Genomic DNA, 23081 nt, shown 5'->3' with positions numbered 1-23081 from the left:
TTTGTGTGACCATCTCAACTACTTCAAATTTGCTGGGAGCTATATAAAGGTTTGCATTTCCAGATACAAATACTTATAATGGAGACAATTTTTTGTACTTTTACAAAATCTCTAGAATTAAAATTGAAATCGGCTAACGCCCTGGAATGAAACACAATGTTAATAAAAAATAAAAAATATGGGAAATATGAAGCGAGAGAAATTTTGAGGCAATTGTACAAAAGAACATTTGCGATTTATACTTATGTATTTGAGTAACATTTACAATTTTTGCTACTCAGCAGTGATGATTTTACAAGGATATTGGTTAGATCTTGCCAAGATATGTGGTCAAGTGTGGGTTGTGATATATTATTTGGTCAAGTCGGGCGACTTGGAGCCTTATTTAAAACTCAACCGTTCGGTGGAAAGTCTGGCATTACAGTGTGTAGGATATGACTAAGATATGGGGAAATTATCACAGAATTTTGTGTAAAGTGTGGGAATTTTGGCCATATTTGTAGAAACCGGAAAAACGAATATATGGAGGCTTTATCTAACTCTGAACCAAATTTGATCAAACTTGACACACTTAAATATCATATTAAATATATTCTCCGTGGAAACTATGCAGTCAATTGGAGGAAAATCCCATTGAAAATGGGTCTAAAATATGAAATAGTCTACCATATTTTCCCAACTCTGGTGTACATATAACGGGAGCTATATATAATCTGAACCGATTTCGACTAAATTTGACATACATAGTTAGAATAATAATTCTGTTATCTCTGCAAAATTTCACGTAAATGGGAATTTAACTTTTGCCCCCTGGTCATTTGAGTATAAATCGGGCGAAAGATATATATGGGAGCTATATCTAAATCTGAACCGATTTCAACCAAATTTGGCACACTTACCGATACTGTTAAACGTACTCCTTGTGCAAAATTTGAACCAAATCACGGCAAAACTCTGGCTTTTGAGACCATATAAGTGCAAATCGGACGAAAGATATATATGGGAGCTATATCTAAATCTGATCCGATTTCAATCAAATTTACCAAGCATTGGTAGAATATCAATTCTACTCTTTATGCAAAATTTCACGTAAATCGGTAGTAAACTTTGGCCTCTGTGGTCATATGAGTCTAAATCGGACGAGAGGTATATATGGGAGCTATATCTAAATTTGAACCGATTTCAATCAAACTTACCAAACATTTGTACAATGTCAATTCTACTCTTTATGCAAAATTTCACGCAAATCGGTAGTAACCTTTGGCCTTTGGGAGCCACCGTGGTGCAATGGTTAGCATGCCCGCCTTGCATACACAAGGTCGTGGGTTCGATTCCTGCTTCGACCGAACACCAAAAAGTTTGTCAGCGGTGGATTATCCCACCTCAGTAATGCTGGTGACATTTCTGAGGGTTTCAAAGCTTCTCTAAGTGGTTTCACAGCAATGTGGAACGCCGTTCGGACTCGGCTATAAAAAGGAGGTCCCTTGTCATTGAGCTTAACATGGAATCGGGCAGCACTCAGTGATAAGAGAGAAGTTCACCAATGTGGTATCACAATGGACTGAATAGTCTAAGTGAGCCTGATACATCGGGCTGCCACCTAACCTAACCTAACCTAACCTTTGGCCTATGTGGTCATATGAGTCTAAATCGGACGAAAGATATATATGGGAGCTATATCTAAATCTGAACCGATTTAGCTGATATTTTGCAAGTTTTTCGAGACTCATAAAATATTCGGATGTACTGAATTTGAAGAACATCGGTTTATAAACACACCAATTATAACCAGATCGTGGATAAATATATAAGGCAGCTATATCTAAATCTGAACCGATTTTTCCAAAATCAATAGCGATTGTCTTTGTCCCAAAAAACGACCCTATGCCAAATTTGAGGACGATCGGACTTAAACCGCGACCTGTACTTTGCGCACAAAAATACATGAACAGACAGACAGACAGACAGACAGACGGACATCGCTAAATCGACTCAGAATTTAATTATAAGACGATCTGTATACTAAGCGATGGGTCTCAGACTTTTCCTTCTTGGCGTTACATACAAATGCACAAACTTATTATACCCTGTACCACAGTAGTGGTGAAGGGTATAAAAATACTAACTTTGGTGATTATATCATAACAAAAGTTTTCTCTACACTCAAAAAAAAAAATTTACTTGGATCCAAAGATTTTGACCTTCCCTTAAGGATTTTGGTATTGATTCCGAGCCAAAGATGCGGCTTCTTTAAAATAAAGTAAAAACAGTTTTCTTAATGTTAAAAAAACTTTAAACCAAAGATACAAATCTTTAAAATAAGTCTTTTTTAGCCTATATTTGAAGCGATTTTATTTTAAATTTAAAAATGTAATATGTCAGTTGAGTAAAAGATGATTTCTTTAAACTAAAAATGTTTTTCTTTATTTTAAGGAAAATTTGCCTTACTTCAAGGATCTACAACTTCAGAAGAGACACAGAAAATTTCAAGATTTGTGTCCTAAATTTAATGAAAAAAATTTTTGAAGCAAGGATTATAAACTTTCATTTAACTAAAATGTCATTATTTTCAAGAATTCTGTCCTTAACTTTGGGAAAATTTCGATTCCTAAAATTGAAGTTGCATAATCTTCCATATTAGGTCAATATTTTTTTCAGTGTATATATGAATTCAATATACATTCGTTTACTCTGTTCAATTGTTTGGTATCTTGTGATCATTAAAATTTCCAAAAAAAAATTCAAATATACAGCTGTCGCTATTGGGATATGCAACCATGCTAACAATCCCCATCGAGTAAAAATATTTGAAATATGGTTGCGTCAAAAAATTTGTTCATTCCATACAATTTTCACAGCAAATAGTGAAGTATTAAACACTATCACAAAAACTATCTTGGATTAATTACCACTTACAGCGATCCAGTCATCCATACAGCAAGCCAGCTCTGAACGACCGACCAGCCATCTTTGTTTCAAGAAAAAAGGCGAGACATTGAACACTCGATATTTGGTAATGTTCTGTTTTTATATTGGCCATAAACATTTTATGAATCCACCTGCTGAAATATGACGGATGTAGTCAATTGCAACAGTCTCTAAATACCACCCTGTCCGTCCATCCATGTGTTTTGTAAATGGTGTTTGAGTGAAACAAACTCCAAACACGAACAGATGATATTTCGTACATTGGCTGGTGATGGCGATAAATCGAAAGGAAAACTACAAATTGATGTAAAGAAACCTTAATGGAATCAACAAAAAAAATGCATACCACCATCAATACTTTGATGAAAAGAAAACAAGCAAAACATAAATCGATTGATTGGGCAAAAAAGACAATGCAACACTTAACTGAAGAGGAAGGTGATATGCTTTAATTGAATTTTGTCTTAGAGTGAATGAAATGCAATAATCCTCATAGGCCTCATAGTGGAAAAGGTAAGATATAGAATTTTTATAGTGCAACCTACCATGCATATAAGGATCTGAGTGGACCACCAACATCGCCACCATGTAAGAGTATAGCAAGACCAAAAGTGGAATAATACAAGACAATGGATGTAGGTGAAGACATTCTGTAAAGATTCGAAATGTACAGCAAATACTCAAGAGATTTTTGAACATAAATAGTTAATACATCATTAAATGAATTGAAATAATAATTATGATAAATAACTAAGATCTCAAACCGTCATTGTAGTCATTGAATAAAAAATATTAGTAGACATTTATTTTAGGAAAATCAAATTAGAACTGAGTATTCATTCCTTCACTGAAAAATAATATTGACATACCAACATAAACATGTAAATTTCTTTCAACTAAAGGGTGATACGGTCAAAATTTGGTCAATATAAACTTGACTTATTTCTTTCAATTTTGCATTTAAAAAACCTGAACACCCCTCATTTTGAAGGTGTGTGTGTGTGTAGAATGTTGATCCTATTTTGATTTTGGAATTCACTCTTCAGTTGTCAAAATGCCGTCCAAGCAAGAAGAGCAGCGTATCAAAATTTTGCTCGCGCATCGCGAAAATCCGAGCTACTCGCACGCAAAGCTGGTAAAATCGCCAAAAGTTGCCAAATCAAACGTTACAAATGTAATTAAAGTGTTTGGGGAACGTTTGTCGACAGCCAGGAAGTCTGGATCGGGGGGAAATCGAAAACCGGAAGCCGCTGAGACGACAAAGAGAGTTGCCGGTAGTTTCAAGCGAAACCCTAACCTCTCTCTCCGAGATGCCGCAAATAAGCTGAGTGTATCGTCTACAACCGTGCATCTAGCCAAAAAACGAGCCGGACTATCGACTTACAAGACGGTAGTGACTCCAAATCGCGATGATAAACAAAATACGACGGCCAAAGCGCGATCCCGGAGGCTGTACACGACGATGCTGACGAAGTTTGACTGCGTGGTAATGGACGACGAATTCTACGTCAAAGTCGACTACAAGCAGCTTCCGGGATAGGAGTTTTATACGGCAAAAGGAAGGGGAAAGGTAGCAGATATTTTCAAGCACATAAAACTGTCAAAGTTCGCAAAGAAATATCTGGTTTGGCAAGCCATCTGTGCCTGTGGCTTGAAAAGCAGCATTTTCATAGCTTCCGGGACTGTCAACCAAGAAATTTACGTGAAAGAGTGTTTGAATAAACGTCTGATGCCTTTCCTGAAGAAACACGGTTGTTCCGTACTGTTTTGGCCGGATTTGGCATCTTGCCATTACGGTAAAAAGGCCATGGAGTGGTACGCCGCCAACAACGTGCAGGTGGTTCCCAAGGACAAGAACCCTCCCAACACGTCAGAGCTCCGCCCAATTGAGAAATACTGGGCTATTGTCAAGCGGAACCTAAAGAAGACCAAAAAACTGCTAAGGACGAGCAGCAGTTCAAGGCAAACTGGCTTTCTGCGGCGAAGAAGGTGGACAAAGTGACTGTACAAAATCTGATGGCAGGTGTCAAGCGTGAGGCCCGGCAATTCGGATTTGGAAAAGCGAAAGCCTAACTGAATATTTTTCCTGAATTTTATACTAATTGAACTTGAAAAATAAATTTAATTTGATTGTTTAAATAAACGATTTCACCGATTTACGAAATTTTAATTAAAATAAAGTTTTTGCTTTAAATTTCTTTCATTAAATCTAGGTCAAAAAAATCGTACAAATTTTAGCTCCTCGCTCGTATTAATCGAAAATCGGTTCAGGATAAAGGACGAATATATCGGGAAAAATGTCCTAAACACAGGATTGGAGCCCTGGGCAAACAAACATTTCGGCCGCAAACCATGGATACACCAAAAGTATTCAGCACTCGTCAACCTAGAATGGCCTAAAAAGGAGTCTGTCTGCTAGCTTCATTTCTACTACACAACGACCACCAAAATCTATGGATGTCAATTCGTTGAACTTTTGCGCCTTTGGAAATTTTATGGAGTAAGACTGACAGTAAAAACGACTAATGTGTCGATAATGTAAAGTAGATGCTGCGTCTGCAATGGGCCACGAATAATTTTAGGTTAGGTGGCAGCTCGATGTCTCAGGCTCACTTAGACTATTCAGTCCATTGTGATAGCACATTATTGAACTTCTCTCTTATCACTGGGTGCTGCCCGATTCCATGTTAAGCTCAATGACAAGGGACCTCCTTTTTATAGCCGAGTCCGAACGGCGTTTCACATTGCAGTGCAACCTCTTAGAGAAACTTTGAAACTCTCAGAAATGTCACCAGCATTACTTAGGTGGGATAATCCATTGCTGGAAAACTTTTTGGTGTTCGGTCGAAGCAGGAATCGAACCTTATAATTAAGGGATTTCACTTAAAAATGGGTATCATAACATGAAAGATACAATGTTTGGGCTAAGGTCAACTTGACTTTAATAATTCAGCAAAATTCTTTAGATTTAATGAAATTGTCTTTAAATTTGTTGTCTTTTTGCATCTAGACTACGAAGCAAAAAATCGTTCAAATATAGGACATGTTTTTCGACACTTTATTTTAAAGACGTTTTTTACTTGAAACATAGCATAATTTCTACTGGAAGTCGAATCTTAATTTGGAAAATAAAGTTGTTGTTAACTCGTTTTTAAAGGACTTTGAAGAAAAAAAGCTGAATCGAGTTCCAGTAGAAATTATGCTATGAGGAAAAAAATCTGAAGAAACGAAAAATTAAAATTTGCTTCCAGAAGCAAGGACACAAAACCCAAATTTAAAAGAGAATTTTGTCTTAAAAGTATCCTTACTTGTATTCTGTGCTTCTTTGGCTCGGAATCAATACCAAAATTTTTAAAGTAAAGACAAAATCTTTGGAACCGGACATGCTTTTTTTTCAGTGTAGTATAAATTAAATTAATCATTTCCCAATCGACTAAAATACATTTTATATCAAAAATGAAATTATGCATCTCATTTTGACGAAGGATGACTGTCTAGGGTTAAAGTAAAGAAAACAATTTTGTTTAATGAAGTACCCCCATATACAAAACAAAATTAAAGAAAACTTCGTCTACACTCAAAAAAAAAGTGATCCCTATATTTCACTAAAGACGATTTTATTCTATTCATGGAATTATTACGTTTTAAGAAAGCTTCCATGACTTTAATAATTTTTTGCGTACGTTATTTAAATTAACTAAAACAGAGCAAATCATTATATACAAGTGAAGTATGAGATTAACCAAATTCGTGTCTTCCACAAAATAGTTAAGAATTTCTTAAAATTTGTAAATTTTACCAATAATGCGGCCATTATGAACTTCGTATTGTACTAAAGGCAATTTTGAACTCCAATTTGTTCTTTCAAATTACCAAACTACAAAATTTTCTCATTTGTGTACAATTTTTTCCCCGTTTTAGTTAACCCTCTAATGCCCCAATTTTTTTGCCAGCTGATTAAATTTTTCTATGTTAACGACACAAGCCAGAGAACTAAGCAAGAAAAAAAGTGTATACCGTGAAATTCAGCATATGCTGCAAAGCCTCTTGAATAGTTTCAAATAAGTTTTCTTTTTATTTTGCCCATTTTTGTTGTCTTAAGGTGTGTTTTACTAAAAGCTTCCTTATTAAATGACGGCATTAGAGGGTTAATTAAACTAATGTTCGCAAAAATTATTAACGTCAACGAAAGTTTCTCAAAAACATAATAATTCCAGGAACTACAACAGAGTTAAATTGGCTTTAATACGATAATGGTTCATAATTATATATAGCCCCCATATAAGCCGATCCACAGATTTGACCTGCGGAATCTCTTGAAGTATTAAATTTAATCCGATCCCATTGAAATTCGGTTAGTTTATGCACCCATATAAGCCAAACCTAAACCTAACAACCATAATTATATATAGCACCCATAATTATATATAGCACCCATATAAACCGATCTGCAGATTTGACTTCTGAAACCTCTTGGAGGAGTAAATTTCATCCGATTCTATGTAAATTCAGAATAGATTCATATCGGTTCATAGTTACTTATAAACTCCCCTATATAAAACGATCGAGAACTGAAGAGGCTTATGTTGAATGGAAACTATAATTTTCGGTTAAAATTTCCTCAATATGAGAAAGTTTCCTTGACATTAATAATTTTCTGTGTACGTTACTTAAATGAATTAAAGATATGAGAATTTGTAAATGTTATCACAAATCACATCTCGAACTTCAAATTGCGCTAAAGACATTTTTGCAATACTGAACTCCAATTCTTTCCCCCAAAACTATGAAATTTTCTTTGACAAGTGAAAAAAATTAATTATTGCTAATAAATTTTCTTGCATGTTTCGAAAAATATTTACTTATTTTTGTGATATCGGCGTTTGCAATACAATTTAGTAAAAAAATTCCAAAATTTACCTACGCTTTCCTCCGCATTTGGTTTACCTTTTTTTCAAGTGTAGATATTTACTCTAGACAGAGCCTGTTAGTATTTCTGAATTGAAGAAGTTTGGATTTTTTGTGTTAATACTCTTGTGTGTATCACGTTATTGAATATCTTAAAATTCCTTCAAAAAAAATATTTTTGTTTTGTTTTTAATAATAAATAAATGTAATGCTATCGTCCAGCATTGTATTAGTTGATGTTAAATCATAAACCCAACATATGGCTATACATATGAAACACATCAGTATTTTTATCCCCATAGTAAAATAGGAAAAAAGAATGAATATAAAATGACTATACTCACAGCATGATGACAAACCAAGCCCCGATAGCATAGTAGAACCTTAAAACGCCATAAAAAAAAAAAACAAATAAAATATATGCTACACATGCTTATACACACACATATATATGTCGATAATAAAACACTGGGTTACAGAAGGAGGAGCTAACGGCAAAACAGAAGCGTGTTGGAAGTCAACAGCCGCAAGCGTCAAGATCAGCACTTCAATGGGAGTGTGATTTTCAAAATGGAGATTTTTTACCCCACCAAAACGAAACCATTCCTTTTGTAGTTCATCATATGCAGTATACACCATAGACACATACACATTCATTCAAAGCTGTTGAAAGCAGCAGCTGCTGGTGTTAGTTTTATGTTTAGTTACTATGTTGTGTAGTATGAAACAGTGAGAAAGAGAGAAATTTCGTAGAGCAGTTATTATCTCTTAAAATGGATAGTGTTTGTTGTCTTATCTTATTCTCTTGTTGGTGGTTGATCTCTCTCTCTTCCTTTTCTCCCTCTCTCTATTTCTCTCCTAATATGATGTTTTAACCAATCACAGACCAGATAGAAACATGTTTTCCATTAACACTAACAATACCAAAGAATTTTTAAAATCCGGTAATACAAGAACAGCTAAGAGAGTATTCAAGTCCTATAGGAAAAGAATAATGAACCAGACACCCCAAAACAGGTAAACTTGCCTTGTTTTTATCGACAGAAAATAATTGTCTTTTGTTATATCTTATGCCTCTTCACATTCTCTGAGTTAACAAGGGAGTTAATGATAATGAAGACGATCACATTGGTGGCGAACAAACAAAATAGCTACAACAATAAAAACTAAATATCGATTTGTTTGGAGTGTTCGTAGTTTCCAATGTTTGTTGTTTTTTAGTTTATTTTTTTTCGAAACCTCTGCTACTGCTGCGACAACGACTCGGGTGATCATCAGTAGTTGTCGGTCGTACTCATTCATTGATACGTATAATTTTTTTGTCACAAACCAAAACATTCAGTTGAATTATAAACTCTGTTAAACCAAGCAACAGCTAGCATCTCACATGCTCTATGTCAATAACCACAGATATTCGTCGATGTCTTTGTTGTTATTTTTTCTTTTTGTTTCTCTACCGCCCGTCGTGTTTATGGACACTCTCTTTCACATTTTTATACGAATAATCGATCGATCAACAGCCCAACCATGGATGCTATAATGGTTTGGATGGAGCAGTTGTGTTAAGCCGTCGGCCCAAAACGTTTTCGAAAAAGATACGGACACTTTTTTTATGACTTCAATTTTTTTATATAATTTGAAAATGCGAAATGTTAGAGCAATCAAATTGAATACAATTAAACGCCCACTCTATGTGGAAAATGTGTGAAAGTGTAGCACTTATATGGTTAAGAATTGTAAATCTATAACGAAAAAAAAATATTAAAATATATAATTACAACAACAAAAAGTTAATAAATACAAATTTTTTGAATCCATGAATTGTTTTTCTACTAAGCTAAGTTACCAGTGATAAATGTAACACTTCCGTTTTTTTACTTTTAACGCCAACGCCATAAGACTCATCTCGCGAATAGTTAGTCATCTCTATCATCGCCGTAGTTGTTGTTTGGATTCGTGGTCGTTTACCAAACATTAGAAAATCTTACACCCAACGAACAACAAACATATCAACTCAACTCAAAGCCTTCGTTGTAATTGACATAATGTGGTATTTCGTGTTTTGCGATCGTGTCTGACGATTACGTTTTCTAATATAACAACAACAACAACAAGACAATTATTAGCGCATGAAATAATGCTCAAACATCAAATGTGTGAGATTAAGTGAATTTAACAATAACAACAACAACAACAACAAAATATATCGCCACCAACAACAACATCATCAGTTCAACACTGTCATATGTAATTATTTTGAGTTGTAAAGAAACTCAAGAAACATGATAACCATGAATGAATTGGTAGATTTGCGTATGCAACAGCATATTGCCCATGAAATATATCGTCAACAGATCATGCAAAGAATACCAGGTAAATGAAATAGGGTTTTTGGGGACATCTCACTTATTATTACATATATTATTGTACACTTGAAGAAATTTGTTAGTAAGCAATTAACTTTTAATTGAAATAACTTCAATCACAGAAATAATAGTATCAATCGCCTCAGTCAATTAAGAATTAAATAAGTCAATTAAAAAAATAATTGATACCATTAATTATTGTGATTGATTTTTGTTTTAATTAAAAAATGTGTTGAACAAATTAAATTTTTAATTGAATAATTTCAAAAATTCAATTAAAATTTTAATTGCAAATATTTTGATCAAAATTATTTCTGTGAAGCCTTCAGTAGAAAATGGAAAATTCTATAAATCCGTCTTATTGATAAATAATCTCATAGAAATTTGGTACCAGATCCAAAAAAAACTATTACTTGAATTCAAAGATTTTGACCTTATCTTAAGGGTTTTGGTACACTCAAAAAATGTTTAGCTAAACTGTATTACAAACACAGATACCACACAAAAATGAGTAAACATTTTTCCATAAATTCAAAAAATTTATTAGACATAATTAATTCCCTGTTCATGTTACATATATCGAACGAAACCCCATTCGAAAGAAAGGCAGTCACTCGAATTCGAATGAAATTGGGGTTTTCTATTTTTGAAAAATCGTTTCGTTTGTATGAGAAAAAAATTTGGAAGTTCTTCTCAAGGCACAACTTTAAAAGAACTTCCAAAAATGCTCTCCCAAAGATGTTCTTTATTTTAACGGCACAAGAAGTTTATTTGAGTCATTTTTTTCTATAATCCGCTTTTTTCATATTTTTAATTGGAAATTAATTTTTATTTGTTTCAAATAGGCTAAAAACATATTAAGAATTAAAAAAATTGTACAAATTATTTAAATTTACCCAAAAATAATGTTAAAACCTTTCTAGAAAAATTACGAATTTATGAAAATATTTGATGACAAACGTTCCAGACAACCGTTATAATGCATTAAAAATCATTTAAAAAAAAATTAAAAACTATTAATTTGTCAAAATATCACAAAAACTCTTAATTCACATCCAAAACTCTGAATTCACCTCACAACTTAAGAAGTGGTGCAAATTCACTGCAGCGTCTGTTGAAATGGTGGACATCCGTCCTATGACAAGCCCATGTTAAATTCATCGCTTCTGCGTCAATTTGGCACCACTTCCGGATCCAAAAAGAACATTTTCTCTACTTTTTTGGCTACGCTTTTTTTGCTGGGAGGAGGATTCGTTTGCAACACGAAAGAAGGCTTTCGTTCGATAACAGGGCATAATTTTTTCACTTGTTAAGAAAAACTTCGTAGTTTGAAGGCAACAGCTTGAGTTCAAAATTTCAAAAATGTGTTTAGCGCCATATGAAATTCATGATGGGCGCACTTGTTGAAAAATTTACAAATATACAAAATTTAAGAAATTTCAAAATTTTTTTAATATTAATTTCTGGGAAATACGAATTTAGTAAATCTTTATGCTTCACTTGTGTATATGTTTTCCTCCTTGTTAGTTCATTTAACTAACGTAACGCAAGAAAGCGTTAACAAAACATGAACTAAATTAGATTTAAATTTGTTTTAGTGCCCCGGAGGGTTCATTGTTTTTAGTGTATTGAGGAGCTATCTTGCATTAAAGTGTACACTCAAAAAAAGTTTACTTGGATCCAAAGATTTTGAACTTGCCTTAAAGATTTTGGTATTGATTCCGAGATGCGACTTCTTTAAAATAAAGACATTTTTTTAGGGACCTATCTATCTTTAAATCTAGGATCAATAAAATTAATATTAGGATAAAAATCTCATTTATGGAATTTTCATTCTCTGATTGCAATAGCTAACCACGTACAAATAAACCCGAGTTTAAAAATCAAAAATGCAAAAGCAAAAAATGTCAGAAATAACATCAAATTTTAAAAGTGGCTCTGCGGTATTTTGGGCCATTCCCGGCGAAGCGACGTCTTTGGTATTTTTTTTTATTGCCAACCTTATTCTCCAAAATGCCCCATGTGCAAAAGTCAAAAGGATTGCGATCCGGAGATTTTACGGGCCATGAAGAACGAGGAACCTCAGTTTTGTGCTTGCTTTGATGCTTCCGAGTCATGTTGACCATGCTCAACATGCTTGTCTGTCTACGGCTTCAACACCATCCATAGCACTTTACGGATAGGTTATGTTAGGTATAGTGGCAGTCCGATATTTCAGGCTCACTTAGACTATTCAGTCCATTGTGATACTGCAGTGGTGAACTTCTCTCTTATCACTGAGTACTGTCCTATTCTATGTTTTAGCTCCATGGCAAGGGGCTTCATTTTTATAGCCGAGTCCGAATGGCGTTCCACACTATGGTGAAACCACATAGAGAAGCTTTGAAACTAGAGGTGTGCGCGTGACACGAAACTGTCGAAATGCGTGAATCACGTGACTCGTGAACAAAATCTGAAGAAACTTTCGTGAATGTGCGTGAATGGGACTAAAAATAATATGTCGTGCGTGAGCGTGCGTGAGAAATAAAATCGGTTCGTGAATGTGCGTGAATAAAATTTCTGCAAAATCACGCTCACGAAAAAAATCAAGATTTAATTCTTTCTGATACGATAACTGAATTCTATTTAGCTGTCGAACTATCTCCTATTTATTAATTTTGTTACCTTTCCTCTTTCCCGGTTGGAAAATGTCGTTAGTCTCTTGAATTTGTCGTGAGTCTCGTGAATTTGCCGTGAGTCACGTTAATTGTCGTTAATCGTGCGTGAGCGTGAGTCTTCAAAAGTAGTTCGTGAGTGAGCGTGCGTGAGTAACGGTTTACATTTCGTGAACGTGCGTGAGTGTGAGTGGCTACCAAACATATCGTGCGTGAGCGTGCGTGAACAAACATATTACTTCGTGAATGTGCGTGAGTGTGAGTGAAATTTCACTCACGCGCACACATCTATTTGAAACACCCAGAGGGGATAAAGCACCGCTGAAAGTTCTAAGTGATTCATTTCGAGCAAGCAAAGCAACTCCTTGGCTCTTTGCAAACTATCTTCTTTTTGTGCATCGATGAGCTGTTTGGAACTAGAAAGCTCATTTTCAATTTTTAGGTCACTTTCAGCCTTTTACCATTGCTGCGTAGATTTCAATTAAATCTAGAACGAACTGTCATTGGAATAAATCTCTCAGCTGTCAGACGAGTGGTTTAGAAATGATAGCAACATATCAGCCACCCTGTATTTCATAAAATTTATTGCTCAAACTAATTTTTAACAAAAATTGCTTCAATAGTGGAGACCATAACATCAGTTATTAATTTCAATATAAATATTATTTGATCCAATTAAAAAATTATTTATTCAATTAATTTGTTTGATTGATTTTTGTTGTTATTCGAAAATTGATAGAATCAATTAGTTTTTTTAATTAAATAATTTTTTTATTTCATTAAAATTATATACAAAATTGTCAGCTTCTCTGTGATTTAACAGGCTTTTGTACACAACAAAAAATATGTTTTACCTTCAATCACGAAATTTTTAATTGAAATGTCTTCAATCACATAAATTATAGTATCAATTAAAAAATTAATTGAATTTCAATTTAAAAATTAATTGATCCAATTAAAAAATTAATTTATACTATTAATGTGATAGATGTTTGTTTCAATTAAAAATTTTGTTGCATCAATTACATTTTTAATTAAATATTTTTTAAAACTCAATTAAGACTTTAACTGCATGATTTTTCCTGAAATTTTATTGTGTGTTGTGACTTATTTCCAAATTCAATAAAGATTTTAATTTTAAAAATAGAAGTTATAGGTTTTTCTGTAAAAATAATTTAATTAAATTTTATCACAAACTTTATAACATTTTATTTAATTAAGTATGAATGAGATGATATAGTCTTTGGAATTTCCGTCTAAATGGAATGGCCTTTAATTCTACTTAATGTAAAGATAATTGGGGGTTTTTACATAATATTTAAATTAGATGATATTATTTATGAAATAAAAAAAATTATGTATGGCATATTCATAGTTTTAATTATTTATTAAACTTGACTTGAGCACATCGACGCTTTCTTAAAATACCTTCAGTGTAAAGAAACAAAACCATTTACTTACAATCCATACCAAAACCTCTAAATGGAGGTTAAAATCATTAGATCCAATTCACCTGTTGCTGTCTTGGATCTAGTTTAGAGATGTTCGATAAGTTGAACTTATTAAGAAATTTTCAAAACAAACAAAAAATAAATAAATAACACATAGACTTAGATTGCGCCTAATGACTATAATTCATTTAAATTTCAGATCCATTCCCACCTATGATGCATATTCCCATGCCAAGACATGTAATAATGCCACCACGAATAACATTACCCGGCGTAGATGTTCAATTGCAAAACGATGACTTATGGAAGCAATTTCACCAAATTGGAACGGAAATGATTATAACGAAAAGTGGAAGGTAAGATGCATGGCCCTCTTTTGAACAGAACCTTTTTTCACCACAGGTAAATCACTGGCGCTAAATATTCTCCTTTGCACCATGTCACAAGGTGGTTATTGGCATGTTGTTGATATGGTTGCCTTGGTCTTGTTTGGAAATCAATTAAGGATTATTAGACTGAGGCGCCAGGAACCTTTGTTTAGGCTCACAATGTCCACACTGATCACAGCATTTTTTTCTTTGGGAAAACTTGAAAAATATCGCGCCTGGCAATTTGGTTGCACAGGTCATAAAATTTTTTTGAATTTTGTTGTTAGTGGCTGAAGCGAGGCCATGTAAAAATTTAACGAAAAAAAAACAAAAAATACTGTAAAGAAAAATAAAGAAAGAAAATAGAATTTTATGATTACATTAACACCATCCTACAAAAACTCACAATCGCCGAGACTGTGGTAAGCACACCGCACATTGCAGGTTTTGGGCAACAACAAAACCAAATAAGGACTGCACCAACAACACCAATCTCAAGAGGTCAGAATAGTCAGAGTTTAAGTTGGCACTCAAACATGGAAATGAGAAAAAATCGCATTTTAAGTGAAGATCATTAAGTGGCGGCGACAACGGCAACGGCGCCTGCCAAAATGAGTTCTCTCGCTCTATCGACAATGTAACAACGGCGCGACAAGATTTTTCACACACAAATATCAGAAACATGAACGCAACAGCAGCAGCTCAAATATGCCATCACATTGAGATCGTTTTTGAGATACTCTTAGCGTTTCTTGCGTCTTTGCCATGCTATTTGTTGTAAATCATTCGTGATACTACAGTGAGTTGAATTATCAAAGAAAATTAAGAGAGTTTGGTGTTAAACGAAAAACACAAATAGAAATAGAAATTAAATTTTGACAAAATTTTTCAAAGAACAAAAATTTTAACAAAATTTTCTATGGAAATAAAATTTTGAAAAAATTTTCTATAGAAATATAAATTTGACAAAACTTTCTATAGAAATAAAATTTTGGCAAACTTTCCTAGAGATATAAAATCTTGACAAAATTTTCTATAGATATAAAATTTTGACAAAGTTTTCTATAGAAATATAAATTTGACAAAACTTTCTATAGAAATAAAATTTTGGCAAAATTTCCTAGAGATATAAAATCTTGACAAAATTTTCTATAGATATAAAATTTTGACAAAGTTTTCTATAGAAATAAAATTTTGAAAAAATTTTGTAAAGAAATAAAATTTTGACAAAATTTTCTATAGAAATAAAATTTTGACAAAATGTTCAATAGAAATAAAATTTTGATAAAATTTTCTATAGAAATAAAGTTTTGACAAAATTTTCTATAGAAATAAAAATTTGGCAAAATTTTCTATAGAAATAAAATGTTGACAAAAGTTTCAATAGAAATAAAATTTTGACAAAATTTTCTATAGAAATAACATTGTGACAAAATTTTCTATAGAAATAAAATTTTGACAAAATTTTCTGTAGAAATAAAATATTGACAAAATTTTCTATAGAAATAAAATTTTGACAAAATTTTCTATAGAAATAAAATTTGGACAAAATTTTCTATAGAAATAACATTGTGACAAAATTTTGTATAGAAATAAAATTTTGACAAAATTTTCTTTAGAAATAAAATTTTGACAAAATTTTCTACAGAAATAAAATTTTGACAAAATTTTCTATAGAAATAAAATTTTGACAAAATTTTCTATAGAAATAAAATAAATTTTTTCTAGAACTAAAATTTTGAAAAAATTTTACAATTTTGACAAAATTTTCTATAGAAATAAAATTTTGACGAAATTTTCTATAACATTGTGACAAAATTGTCTATAGAAATAAAATGTTGAAAAATTTTTCTATAGAAATAACATTGTGACAAAATTTTCTATAGAAATAACATTGTGACAAAATTTTCTACAGAAATAACATTGTGACAAAATTTTCTATAGAAATAAAATTTTGACAAAATTTTCTATAGAAATAAAATTTTGACAAAATTTTCTATAGAAATAAAATTGTGATAAAATTTTCTGTACAAATAAAATTTTAGTAAAATTTTCTATAGAAATAAAAATTTGACAAAATTTTCTATAGAAATAACATTGTGACAAAATTTTCTATAGAAATAAAGTTTTGACAAAATTTTCTATAGAAATAAAATTTTGACAAAATTTTCTATAGAAATAAAATTTTGACAAAATTTTCTATAGAAATAAAATTTTGACAAAATTTTCTATAGAAATAAAATTTTGACAAAATTTTCTATAGAAATAAAATTTTGACAAAATTTTCTATAGAAATAAAATTTTGACAAAATTTTCTATAGAAATAAAATTTTGACAAAATTTTCTAAAGAAATAAAATTTTGACAAAATTTTCTATAGAAATAAAATTTTGACAAAATTTTCTATAGAAATAAAATTTTGACAAAATTTTCTATAGAAATAAAATTTTGACAAAATTTTCTATAGAAATAAAATTTTGACAACGTTTTCTATAGAAATAAAATTTTGACAAAATTTTCTATAGAAATAAAATTTTGACAAAATTTTCTATAGAAATAAAATTTTGACAAAATTTTCTATAGAAATAAAATTTTGACAAAATTTTCTATAGAAATAAAATTTTGACAAAATTTTCTATAGAAATAAAATTTTGACAAAATTTTCTATAGAAATAAAATTTTGACAAAATTTTCTATAGAAATAAAATTTTGACAAAATTTTCTATAGAAATAAAATTTTGACAAAATTTTCTATAGAAATAAAATTTTGACAAAATTTTCTAAAGAAATAAAATTTTGACAACATTTTCTATAGAAATAAAATTGTGATAAAATTTTCTGTACAAATAAAATTTTAGTAAAATTTTCTATAGAAATAATTTGACAAAACTTTCTATAGAAATAAAATTTTGACAAAATTTTCTATAGATATAAAATTTTGACAAAATTTTCGATAGAAATAAAATTTTGATAAAATTTTCTATAGAAATAAAATTTTAATAAAATTTTCTATAGAAACAAAAATTTGACAAAATTTTCTATAGAAATAACATTGTGACAAAATTTTCTATAGAAATAAAATTTTGAAAAAATTTTGTATAGAAATAAAAATTTGACAAAATTTTCTATAGAAATAACATTGTGACAAAATTTTCTATAGAAATAAAATTTTAACAAAATTTTCTATAGAAATAAAATTGTGATAAAATTTTAGTAAAATTTTCTATAGAAATAAAAATTTGACAAAACTTTGTATAGAAATAAAATTTTGACAAAATTTTCTATAGATATAAAATTTTGACAAAGTTTTTTGTAGAAATAAAATTTTGACAAAATGTTCTATAGAAATAAAATTTTGACAAAATTTTCCAACGAAATAAAATGTTGAAAAATTTTTCTATAGAAACAACATTTTGACATAATTTTCTATAGAAATACAATTTTGACAAAATTTTATATAGAAAATGTTTTGCTCGAATAAGTCATGTAATAATTTCTAGTGAAAATTTTTTATTTGGTAGTTTTTGTGTTAGAATTTTCTTCAAATTTTGGTAGATTAGTTTTGGAATATTATTTTGAAATAAAATTTTGACAAAATTTTCTATGGAAATACAATTTTGACAAAATTTTCTATAGAAATAAAATTTTGACAAAATTTTCTAAAGAAATAAAATTTTGACAAAATTTTCTATAGAAATAAAATATTGACAACATTTTCTATAGAAATAAAATTTTGACAAAATTTTCTATAGAAATAAAATTTTGACAAAATTTTCTATAGAAATAAAATTTTGACAAAATTTTCTATAAAAATAAAATTTTGATAAAATTTTCTATAGAAATAACATTGTGACAAAATTTACTACAGAAATAACATTGTGACAAAATTTTCTATAGGAATAAAATTTTGACAAAATTTTCTATAGAAATAACATTGTGACAAAATTTTCTATAGAAATAACATTGTGACAAAATTTTCTACAGAAATAACATTGTGACAAAATTTTCTATAGAAATAAAATTTTGACAAAATTTTCTATAGAAATAAAATTGTGATAAAATTTTCTGTACAAATAAAATTTTAGTAAAATTTTCTATAGAAATAAAAATTTGACAAAATTTTCTATAGAAATAAAATTTTGACAAAATTTTCTACAGAAATAACATTGTGACAAAATTTTCTATAGAAATAAAATTTTGACAAAATTTTCTATAGAAATAAAATTTTGACAACGTTTTCTATAGAAATAAAGTTTTGACACAATTTTCTATAGAAATAAAATTTTGACAAAATTTTCTATAGAAATAAAATTTTGACAAAATTTTCTATAGAAATAAAATTTTGACAAAATTTTCTATAGAAATAAAATTTTGACAAAATTTTCTATAGAAATAAAATTTTGACAAAATTTTCTATAGAAATAAAATTTTGACAAAATTTTCTAAAGAAATAAAATTTTGACAAAATTTTCTATAGAAATAAAATTTTGACAAAATTTTCTATAGAAATAAAATTTTGACAAAATTTTCTATAGAAATAAAATTTTGACAAAATTTTCTATAGAAATACAATTTTGACAACGTTTTCTATAGAAATAAAATTTTGACAAAATTTTCTATAGAAATAAAATTTTGACAAAATTTTCTATAGAAATAAAATTTTGACAAAATTTTCTATAGAAATAAAATTTTGACAAAATTTTCTATAGAAATAAAATTTTGACAAAATTTTCTATAGAAATAAAATTTTGACAAAATTTTCTATAGAAATAAAATTTTGACAAAATTTTCTATAGAAATAAAATTTTGACAAAATTTTCTATAGAAATAAAATTTTGACAAAATTTTCTAAAGAAATAAAATTTTGACAACATTTTCTATAGAAATAAAATTGTGATAAAATTTTCTGTACAAATAAAATTTTAGTAAAATTTTCTATAGAAATAAAAATTTGACAAAACTTTCTATAGAAATAAAATTTTGACAAAATTTTCTATAGATATAAAATTTTGACAAAATTTTCGATAGAAATAAAATTTTGATAAAATTTTCTATAGAAATAAAATTTTAATAAAATTTTCTATAGAAACAAAAATTTGACAAAATTTTCTATAGAAATAACATTGTGACAAAATTTTCTATAGAAATAAAATTTTGAAAAAATTTTGTATAGAAATAAAAATTTGACAAAATTTTCTATAGAAATAACATTGTGACAAAATTTTCTATAGAAATAAAATTTTAACAAAATTTTCTATAGAAATAAAATTGTGATAAAATTTTAGTAAAATTTTCTATAGAAATAAAAATTTGACAAAACTTTGTATAGAAATAAAATTTTGACAAAATTTTCTATAGATATAAAATTTTGACAAAGTTTTTTGTAGAAATAAAATTTTGACAAAATGTTCTATAGAAATAAAATTTTAACAAAATTTTCCAACGAAATAAAATGTTGAAAAATTTTTCTATAGAAACAACATTTTGACATAATTTTCTATAGAAATACAATTTTGACAAAATTTTATATAGAAAATGTTTTGCTCGAATAAGTCATGTAATAATTTCTAGTGAAAATTTTTTATTTGGTAGTTTTTGTGTTAGAATTTTCTTCAAATTTTGGTAGATTAGTTTTGGAATATTATTTTGAAATAAAATTTTGACAAAATTTTCTATAGAAATAAAATTTTGACAAAATTTTCTATAGAAATAAAATTTTGACAAAATTTTCTAAAGAAATAAAATTTTGACAAAATTTTCTATAGAAATAAAATATTGACAACATTTTCTATAGAAATAAAATTTTGACAAAATTTTCTATAGAAATAAAATTTTGACAAAATTTTCTATAGAAATAACACTGTGACAAATTTTTCTATAGCAATAACATTGTGAAAAAATTTTCTACAGAAATAAAATTTTGAAAAAATTTTGTATGAAAATAAAATATTGACAAAATTTTCTATAGAAATAAAATTTTAACAAAATTTTCTATAGAAATAACATTGTGACAAAATTTTCTATAGAAAATTTTTTACTTGAATAAGTATTGTAATAATTTCTAGTGAAAATTTTTTGTTTGGTAGTTTTTGTGGTAGAATTTTCTTCAAATTTTGGTAGATTATTTTTGGCTCGATTGGCAACCCTGACTATAGCCCCTCCATCTATTGTACAATATCCAATAGAAAATCGTAAATGGATTTTGAAATTCTGGGGGGGGGAGGGTGGTCTAAACTTTTTCTGGAGGGCTAAGGGGGCTTATGACCACTATATTAACGCAGAAGGTCAATTTTTAGTTGTACACAACCGTTTGTTTACCAGTTGTCTTCCAAGAAATCGGAAAAACAAACCGCCGAAGACAGATCACTCTTCACCACGACAAGGCGAGCTCTCCCAAATCGGCTCACATAACTCCACAGTACTCAAACACCATATAGTCCTAACTTGACACCGAATGATTTTTTGATATTCCCGTACGTAAAAAATAAAATAAAGTCAACGTTTTTCGTCACTTGCATTTTTAGGAAATACCCCAATCAGAGTGGCAAAAGTGTATAGACCTCAATAAAGCGATTGTCGATTATTAATATTTGTTTTTGTTCTCTAATCTCTAAATATAAAAGGCACCCTCGCCCATTATGCACTTATATGGTCTTAGAAGCTAAAGTTGCTTTAAATTTTGCACAAGGAGGTGCAACGTATAATATTGTTGGCCTTACCAGATTTTAGGCTTTTCTTATTTGTTCTTATCTAAATATCAAAATTATTTTTCAGTGTACCAATAGCACGTGATGATTTACATTTAGAATACTAAGTTAGCCTCCAAGGACTCAAATTCCATGGATCTTTCACCGTCGATAATTTTCCAATTTGCATTTCACCTGTTGATTATGAAAACATCAGCAGCATCTTTGTGTCGAAGTATCACGATGTGCACCATCTACCTGTCTTCCTTAACTAACTGGTAAACTCACACGTCTTCCATCCATCATTCCGGAATCTTTGTCAAATTTACCGAAGAGATTTTCAAGATATGATAACGAAATATTTCTTGCCTGAGAGTATAAAAGAAAAACCAGACGGACAGAACATCAGCATGTTCGGAATGTCATCATCAGTCTTTAGGGATAACAAAACAGCAATGACGGTGAAGCCCTTACTCACTAAGGTAAGAGGCAATACACGAACATAATTTGGCGTCTGGGTTATTTATGACACTGGGAACTCAGTAGGATATTTGGTACTTTGGTGATGTGACATGACTGCTACTCTCAATGGATCGTGACTGTGGTAATGTTGCATATCCCCAGATACACAGAAACATTTCGTTGCTTCATTGCCCTTAAATCACTCGAATTCCCTATGAATTTGGTCCATGGTTAGATGATTGGTAAGCGGCAAAATTGTTTCATTCAACTTGCACATACACACACCTTTGTCAGTCTATAAATTTTTAAACCTTCCTTAGTCAAGGATATAAGACAAATATGTGCGAGGTCTCTTCCATCAATCCCATGCAATGTTACTTAAACTATGTAACACCTATAAATTACGTGCTAAACGTTAGCGCATCGTTGAAAAAAACTAGCGAAGATTTTGAAAAAACGCCAAAAGACATTAAAGCTTTAGAATTTTTGAAGCTGGTCGTGATGGAGCTGGTGAATTTTGAGTTGGTTTTATGGTACCAAAATAAATAGAACCAGACACTCTTCACAACATCTTCTATTACTTCATTTTCTGAGTTTGAACAGGTCACCCACCATTTGTACCCTTCACTTATCATATTATCATCATATTAGTGAGCTTTTCACTTATCAATGAGTGCCACCTTTTTTAGCCGAGACCAGAAACATTCTGAAATGTTAACAGCATTTCTGAGAGGACCATAAGCATCACTGAAAACTTTCTAAATCGCCATAGAGTCAGAGGGTGCGTCAAGTGGACTCAAACACCGTATTTATGTTTCGTCTGGCGGAAATTTTAACGATAATGGAACCAGGGTGAATATATTCAGTATGAGCCGAATGACTATGAGAGTATTAACAGAACGAAGAGTACTGGAATGCAAGAGAACCACGTAAGCTAAGAAATAGATTTAGAATAGCGAGGAGCTCGCGGGGACAACAAGACGAATACTCTTGGGCTATAAAATTCTGTCAGTCTGCCCCAGCGGTTTAGCTAGTACAAGTCCGAACGATAAAGGAACGAATGTGAGCGAGAAGCTTGAAGAAGTCCCAACTAAAACGGAACGAAGGTAAATATACTCACAGGCTATGAGAGAAGTAGAAAGAGATCCATCGACGTTTTACTCATGTTAGCTAAGAAAAGGGTGCTGGCAGCATAATTAGCAGAGCAGAATAGCGAAGTGTCAGTAGGGCATAGGGAAACACGAAAGAGATCAAGATCA

General features: G+C 30.3%; 1 protein-coding gene across 1 annotated transcript in view; it reads left to right on the top strand.

Annotated features, from left to right (window-relative positions):
* Window positions 1-9224: 9224 nt before the first annotated feature.
* LOC142233792 (uncharacterized) overlaps window positions 9225-23081 on the top strand; it is a 43893-nt gene continuing 30036 nt past the window's right edge. The window contains exons 1-2 of the mRNA XM_075304826.1: window positions 9225-10209; window positions 14507-14663. Coding sequence (XP_075160941.1) covers window positions 10119-10209; window positions 14507-14663 — 248 coding nt within the window. The 5' untranslated portion in view covers window positions 9225-10118. The remainder of the gene's footprint in view (window positions 10210-14506; window positions 14664-23081) is intronic.

This window comes from Haematobia irritans, chromosome 4 (genome assembly GCF_050003625.1).
Source record: "Haematobia irritans isolate KBUSLIRL chromosome 4, ASM5000362v1, whole genome shotgun sequence".
Lineage (NCBI taxonomy): Eukaryota > Metazoa > Arthropoda > Insecta > Diptera > Muscidae > Haematobia > Haematobia irritans.
Note: the sequence above shows the minus strand (reverse complement) of the source record. Positions and strands in the feature narration are given on the sequence as shown.